At 42.7% G+C, this 7,246-nt stretch overlaps 2 protein-coding genes across 3 annotated transcripts; both read left to right on the forward strand.

The window, feature by feature from the left end:
- Positions 1–80: 80 nt before the first annotated feature.
- Positions 81–4,755, forward strand: LOC143374251 (uncharacterized). 2 transcript variants are annotated; one of them, XM_076822231.1, is made up of 11 exons: positions 81–757; positions 906–1,539; positions 1,633–1,850; positions 1,957–2,310; positions 2,403–2,502; positions 2,910–3,054; positions 3,130–3,305; positions 3,370–3,504; positions 3,617–4,029; positions 4,102–4,184; positions 4,508–4,755. In XM_076822231.1, exons 2-11 carry the CDS (start codon positions 1,363–1,365, stop codon positions 4,555–4,557), a joined length of 1,851 nt encoding a protein of 616 aa, XP_076678346.1. In that variant the 5' UTR covers positions 81–757; positions 906–1,362; the 3' UTR covers positions 4,558–4,755. The 2 variants fall into 2 exon arrangements, with proteins under 2 accessions (XP_076678346.1, XP_076678347.1); XM_076822232.1 differs by lacking the exon at positions 4,508–4,755 and having other exon boundaries at positions 3,617–4,025; positions 4,102–4,236.
- A 195-nt stretch (positions 4,756–4,950) lies between these two features.
- Positions 4,951–7,056, forward strand: LOC143374264 (retinol-binding protein pinta). Its single transcript, XM_076822262.1, has 6 exons — positions 4,951–5,094; positions 5,154–5,351; positions 5,416–5,575; positions 5,916–6,021; positions 6,321–6,690; positions 6,755–7,056. The coding sequence occupies exons 2-6, from the start codon at positions 5,195–5,197 to the stop codon at positions 6,835–6,837; spliced, it is 876 nt and encodes a 291-aa protein (XP_076678377.1). The 5' UTR covers positions 4,951–5,094; positions 5,154–5,194; the 3' UTR covers positions 6,838–7,056.
- The last annotated feature ends 190 nt before the right edge of the window (positions 7,057–7,246 follow it).

Here is a 7,246-nt window from a genome sequence, read left to right on the forward strand (position 1 = left end):
AAGTAAGAATTAACCGTGCAGCTTTCTATATATATATATCACATATTTTCAGTATAACTCTGTACATTGCACGATACTCTTTTTTGCTTTTACTATTAAAAACCTGCAGAGTATGTATGTACGCACATCGTTGAATAATTTGTAAAGCTGAAGTCGCGCGTGGACGCAGTCAGGCGTGGAGCCTGAATGCGTCTACTTACCAACGCCGTCGCCTAGACTTTTATCTTTTGCGTGCGCCAAGCGCAACCAAATGGCAATATGAAATCGCGCTTCAGCCAAAAAAACTAAATCGTAAAAAAAATGAATAATCAAGAAAATCCGTGTAATCCCTTGTAACTTGAAGCAACTTGAAGCAACTTGAAGCAACTTGAAGCTACGAGCAGGAGCGCGTGTTCCTATCCAGTGAACAGTTTCTTCAAGCATGACGGATTACGATGACACGACTGTTTGCGAGAAAAACGTGAAGATTTTTGTTAGAATTTTCCCACTGGAGAGATGCATGGAATTGTACGGGAGAATCGACACGGAGCGAAAAGTAATTTCTATTTCGTTGAACGATATGCCGAATATGCGTCACGGCATGTAACTTTCGTTTTACCCAGAGAATTTCTGTGCGATGCCTACAAGAGATGCAACCGAATAGGATCGCCACGTCGAAAAGGTCGCCGGCATACTGGTGCTTTCAAACTGACGGAATTTTCTGCGATTGCTCTCAAGAAGAGGTTTATCGTGCCGCGATCAAGGGTTTTGTGACAAAGTAATTAGAGATGCGATTCAGAGGTTTTTTGCGAGTCGAAGCTTCCGAATGTATGTAGCAGTTATTTTTTAAATGGAAGCTTTGACCCCGACGTTGGAGCAGTGTGGGCTGCTGTGTAGTCGCTCTATCTGAAAAGCCATCGTTTAAGAATTTTAGGGGGCACGAATTGCGTTGTAATGGGTTACGGACAGACGGGCTCCGGGAAGAGCTTCACGATCAGCGGACTCGGGAACAATTGGAAAGTACGACATTGCTGAATATATTTGCGAGGACATCGAAAGACAGTACATAAATGTATTACATACGTAGATTGCGTTGGTTTTCTCAGCACAGAGGGCTAGTCGCGCGGCTCTTATCCGACATGTTTGCGGAAAGATCCAGTAGACAGAAAGTTAGTAAAGTACAGTATCGTATGAGCATTGTCGAGTTACATGGAAAGGAGACAAGAGACCTGTTGCTTGCTGAAACGGAAAACAGGATTAGGATAAATGAACGCGATCCGTTCAAGGTGTAGCGTGTTGTACGAACGTCGTTGCGAATGTTGTAAGGAAAACCTGACTGAATACTTGACCAACTTTTAGTGGTTGCGATTCTAGAACATTTCTATGGTAAATGTGGACAGCGAAGAGGAAGCTCTGAGGAGAATCTTCGAAGGAGAGGCCAGAAGGTCGATTGTAAAGGGATCGACGTATACAGCATCGCATTTAGCAACAGCCGTGATTACGTTTCACGTGTCGAACATCAGCCTAAACACATCGTGGAATGTTGTCACGACAGCCAAAGTACATAATATAGCTTTCCTCTTTGCTTTGCTGGTGCGCGTATTCGCGTAACTGGGGACTACAAGAGAACCGAGCGATTTTCCGCTTTCCTAGTTGCACATCGTAGAGATGGCTGGTATAGGGACAATAAGGAGAACCGATTGCTGCAAACCAGCAGCTGATATCGGCATAGCGAATTTGGCCAAGACTCAGCTGGAACAGTTCTTCTGGCACCTCGCAGGCACAGGGGAAACTGCTAGCCATAGACTGATGCGGTCCAGCAATTTGTTGAAGATTCTAGGAAATGCATTTCCAGTCTCCTCCACGATCTGGTAATCATAAGAATTTATGTACGATATGCTTGTGCTTGTACTTGCTCCGAGTAGTTTGCGCGTTTACAACAGTAGTTGAGTAATGAAATGTATCGTTGAATGGCAGCTTGATATGTCACATTCGAATGACGAAGGAGGATCTAGAGCTGACGCTGTCAGCTCTGAGATTCTCTGCCAGCATCGTAAGACTAAAACCCATGAAAGTGAAGGTAAATGTTACATACCGGCCAGATCTAACAGTAGAAAGGCTACGCGATCAAGTCGATTCTTTGAAGAAGGAGTTGATGATGAACCAACTGTTTCTACATCAAGAGGCTCTGATGAACATCTCAGAGTCACGTATCGAACAAATTAGTCGGGCCGTTTCTAATTTTCTCAATGGTACCATTTCCGACTTTACATTGTTCAATGTCGCTCAGGCTCAAATATTGTTGAACAGAATCAAAGATTTGCACAACAGGTTGGTGGTATCGATAGTTTTCTTCTATACTATCTAAATATGTAGTTATTACAATATACTATTCAATATCCTAACCACTATCGAATTGCAAGATTAACCGTCAAAGAGTGCGATGTAGAAAAGTTAAGAGAGACGTATAATAATTTGCTGGCAAGTATACCAAGAAATGGTGCATCAGCTATTTCGTCCAAGGTATTTGGATTGATCGTTTACTTTGTAACGAACATTGCGATTGATTCATAAATATTATCCAACTACCATTCCCAGAATAGTCACATATGTACTATTCCCACACTATACCCACTATTCCCGCATCTATACTTATTATTCCCACACCTCTTTTTATATTCTATACAATTAGGGCAATTCGCCATATATGAGGTTGCACAGTATGGTATGTACTAGTTAGTTAGCTTCTCGCTCAATTCCATTTGCAACAATGTTGAAAATAAAAAATCTGCCCTTTGCAACTTTCTTGCCTGGGCATGAAAGCATGGGCATGAAAGCATGGGCATAGTGTAGCACAGTGTAGCATGAATCAGTACAGGGTGGGATTGGGCGTATGAATACATGCTGATTATTATATTAAATAAATATAGGAGAATACACTACCTAACGACAACCGGTCAAATGTTTTGAGGAGACCTAGAATTTCTTCAGAGTCCGACGTGGAGACCAAGCGAATTCGAAAAGAAAAAGAATCGGAAACGGGGACAGAGGAAGTTGGTAGCTTGGATAAAACCAGTGGGTGATATTGGATATTGGTTTATTTATCGCTGTAAGAGATAATTTGTAAAAATAATTTGTAACATTGCACAGTGACCGGTGTGACGTTGGGACCGTGTGCAGAAGAGACACGAAGCGAGGATGGGAAAGAGCAGGAGGAGGAGGAAGAAGAAGTATATGCAGATGTTGATGGAGGAACGGTGAAAGCCGATAACTGTTCCATAACGGGTGAACAAGTTTCGGAAATCAACAGTCACAAGGCTTTGATGGTTAGTATGATTTCTCGTCTAAATAGATTATGATATATCTTAATAAAGTCGTATAAAATCCAAGGTCCGACGACTGTTTGAACGTTTCCTAAACGAAGAAAAAGAATATAGGAGAACGAAGAAAAGATTGGATAAGAGTCAGACAACCCTCGGTATCGTTCAACAGAGATTCGCGAGCTTGATCGATAAGTATTTCCAGGTGTTTTCCGATTAATCAGACATACGTATTATGTAGAAACTTTCTGCCCAGTTCTATCCAGAACATTTTTGCGCCGCGCCGGTGAAACTAATGCTCCCGAGTTCTTGTTCAGGCGAAGAAAACCTTGAATAATGCACGCTATAACCTTAGCAAGCATCAACGAGTTCGGTACGCTTTCGAGGTGGAGAATCATCTGAGCGAAGGGAAGCAGGTTATTCCGGCAATTGAGAAGATGATTGATCGCGACATTGCGTGTTACGAAAAAGTTCTAATGAATTTGGAGGGAGAACTCGCGCAGATGCAGAACGAGATATGCCAATTGCACGAGCAACAGTACCAGATGCGTTCTAACCTGAAATCTGGCTTCAATGAATACTGTAAAAGAATCGGTCAAGTCTCATTGCTCGACAACGAGAAATTAATGAAAACCGTACTTGATCCTGTTGAGAAGGAATCCTTAGAAATAATTCGCCGCAAGTACGACCAGTTGCAACGGGCGATGGCACGGAAGTTCCATGCCTGTACGTATAGATATATATTTCTTTTGCCCCACTCCATCCGTTACCTTAACTTTTATCTTCTCCATATTGCCTTTAGGAGAAAGAGAGAGAAAGAGGATGAAGAAAGTCTGGTCCGATTACGATGCGACACGCTACGATGCCGACCTATACTTAATAAAAGTACCTACGTTTACTGCACCAATCAGAACTAATAATCACATATCACAGTTATTAGTACTCACTTCGCATGATATGCCACTGCAGATTCCAACACGCTGTACTCCATCTTTAGCACATAATGCATGTACTTTTCCAGCTACGACTGAAAATATAATCCCGCTGTTACCTCCTACAATCTCTATTCCATATATTTTGTATAGTTTGCTTATTATTGCTTATTATTAATATTAAGTCTTCGATACTCCGGTTATCCACCCATACTAATTGAAAGGGTTCTACTACACGCAAAGTACTAATAAACAATGTCATCTTGTAATTTATAGCTTGCACGGGCTTTGAAGAAATACTATTTTTGAGCGCCATAGTGTCTTGATCTCCGAAACTGATTTTCGGAGAGAAATCCGCGTGAGGCGTTGACAAACCGAGCCAAAGCATTGCGTAGCAAAAGCCTACCCTCTATGTCAAACTCTCTCTAACTCTAAACAAGTCATACGTATGCAAGCACGCAACACCTTTCAGCATTTCAACACATTTGAGAGTAGTTGCTGAGTTGGACGCTGTACACGAGCAGATGCCACTACATTCAGTCCTCAAATTATGGGTCGGTAACACAGTTTGAGTGGTGACACGAAGTTCGATAAGGTGATAGGTCTATCCTATACTTCGTCGATGCCTATGCCTGGTCTGTGGTACTTAACTCCGACTCGGCCGATGTTGTAGAGTGCAGTGGATCGGAGTAGACAGTAGAGTGTAGTAGTAGTCAGCACTGTCAGCAGTATAGTAGCGTAGATGATTGAGAAATCGATCTATTTCGTTGGATCGTGGTTGAGTATCGGTTGTGATCAGTGTTACGCGTCTCTTTTGCGACTGGGTGAGAAAAGTGCAAGCTTCACCCGTAGTTGAAAAACATGTAAGTAAAGTCTTTACTTTACGAGGAATGCGAAAGATGGGATACGGTTGTCGCTGCAGCGGGTAAACAGTGCACGGAAAGAGGAGTTGCCCATTGGAGGATGGCAGCGCCAGGTGAATACGTGTGCCAGCTCTCGCCTGAAGAGAAGGTTTATGCGGCGGCTAATTTGAACGAAACCGACCAACTCAGACACGTGAAAGTCGGCCAGATCAGGCAATGGCTGACGGAGAATGAGGATCTGCAGGCAATGAAAATTGGTAGGTGCATAGACATATGTGGTTCCACCACAGTGGATACGAGAAACATTGTTCGCTTTCACAGACGACTTCTTCGTGCTGCGTTTCCTAAGAGCATGCAAGTTTGACGTCGAAGCAGCAAAGAGGAAATTGTTGAATTATTACAAACAAAGGACAAATCTGCCAGAGTGGTACGGCAAGAGAGATCCATTTTTGCCAGATCTACAGGAACTCTTTGATCTTGGGTAATTCCCAAATGTCTACATACTACATAGTGCATAATACCTAGGATTCTTCTCTTAACAGCGAAATCTGAATCGCGGTCACGTTCGGGATGTCCTTTACTTTGTTTTGGCTGCCTTATCAAACACACGAGATATCACGTTGGCACTCGTACGGTATCGCCGGGGTCTATAAATAGCGACGTACCGTTGACAGATAGATGACAGTTTTCGCATTTACCATGCTTACATTCGACAGATTCAGATTTCTCGCACGGGTCCTTTCTGCAGCACACGCGATACCTACCGCTGGCCTGTGTCGAAGCAGACTCCCCGCTAAAGCAACGCTGGTTTTTCTTTGTAGGGTGCTTTTACCTTTAAAGAAATTAGATAACGAAGGACGGATGGTGGTGATAATACGCGCGGCCGCGCATACCCCCGCTAGGCACAAAATATCAGACATGTTAAAGGTATGCGTGCCAAACATTAGAATTCGCGTGCACAATTACGTACATATAATATGTATAATAGATACGAATGAACGGATCAAGTGGCGTTAAAAAAAATACACATGTTTTGTGTACCTGCAGCAGGTAAGTATGTACATTTGTACCTACATCCATCTATCCGATAGAGTCCCTGTCTCGAGCGATACGAAAGAAAGGTGCTTTAATAGCACCCTTCTTTCTCCCCGTGATGCCTGATACTTTATACTTACACAATGTAGGTATGTATGCACTCAAGTGCTTAGGCGTATAGTTTACTGTAGGCGGCCCTGATGACTTTGGACTTGGCTTTGAGGGACCACGAGTCGGCGACTATACACGGCGTAACGGCAATCTTGGATTTAGGCGGGATGACCTATGCACACGTACTACAGTTGCCGCCACACGTGATTAAGAATTTGGTGCACGCCTGGCAAGGCTGTTATCCCGTCAGAATTCACTCCTTGAACTTTATCAACGCTCACAGATTGGTGAACATTGTGCTGAATGTTTTCAGAAGCTTCATGAATTCTAAGCTGAAGCAGAGAGTACACGTTCACGCACGGGGTAAACTAAAGTTTTACGAATCTCTACCAATCGATATGCTGCCGGTGGAGTACGGCGGCTCGGATAGTACAGTGGCACAACTGAGCGGTAGGTTCTCTCATTTTCCGACGATAATGCAAACACCTGCATCGCCGTTTTAATGATCTTTTAGAGTACTGGAAGCGTGCCGTCGAGGACAATCGGGAGTGGTTCGCCAACGAAGGACCGTACAAATTCACGTCCTCTATCACCTAACTAACTATCTAAATTGATTCTAATTGCCGATAACGAGGGGCTACTTCCGCTACTTGTTGCTCCAGTCTTCCAAGTAGCCGTCACAGTCAATTACGCGATAGCCATAAGAATATTTTGTATTTTCCATTTTATTTTCCTTTACTCTTTTCTTTTCCCATCTTTTTTGGTAACTGTTTTTATACAGAAAATTAAGAAAAATAGAAATGTACCTTGCCTCTGTTTTCTTCTTTTCTTATATACCTATCCTTTACAGTTTATACTTTACACTTTACACGGTATGCTAATGAAAATTCAACTGAAAACATAGGTACCTACACTAAATACAAGTATCGTACAATTTCAAATGTTTCTTCAGCCGCAAGTACCTAAGGTGGAAATATCGCTAGCGTAGAAAACGTTACCACTATGG

The sequence above is a fragment of the Andrena cerasifolii genome, chromosome 10, assembly GCF_050908995.1.
Source record: "Andrena cerasifolii isolate SP2316 chromosome 10, iyAndCera1_principal, whole genome shotgun sequence".
In the NCBI taxonomy this organism is placed as follows: domain Eukaryota; kingdom Metazoa; phylum Arthropoda; class Insecta; order Hymenoptera; family Andrenidae; genus Andrena; species Andrena cerasifolii.

Excerpts from the sequence above, each read along its gene's own strand:
- LOC143374264 (XM_076822262.1), top strand. The coding sequence starts at position 5,195 with ATGGCAGCGCCAGGTGAATACGTGTGCCAGCTCTCGCCTGAAGAGAAG. Across the intron at positions 5,352-5,415 it reads TCTGCAGGCAATGAAAATTG|ACGACTTCTTCGTGCTGCGT; the intron begins GTAGGTGCATAG and ends TCGCTTTCACAG. Across the intron at positions 5,576-5,915 it reads CAGGAACTCTTTGATCTTGG|GGTGCTTTTACCTTTAAAGA; the intron begins GTAATTCCCAAA and ends TTTTCTTTGTAG.
- LOC143374251 (XM_076822231.1), top strand. The coding sequence starts at position 1,363 with ATGGTAAATGTGGACAGCGAAGAGGAAGCTCTGAGGAGAATCTTCGAA. Across the intron at positions 3,306-3,369 it reads ACAGTCACAAGGCTTTGATG|GTCCGACGACTGTTTGAACG; the intron begins GTTAGTATGATT and ends ATAAAATCCAAG. Across the intron at positions 4,185-4,507 it reads CCGACCTATACTTAATAAAA|CTTGCACGGGCTTTGAAGAA; the intron begins GTACCTACGTTT and ends TGTAATTTATAG.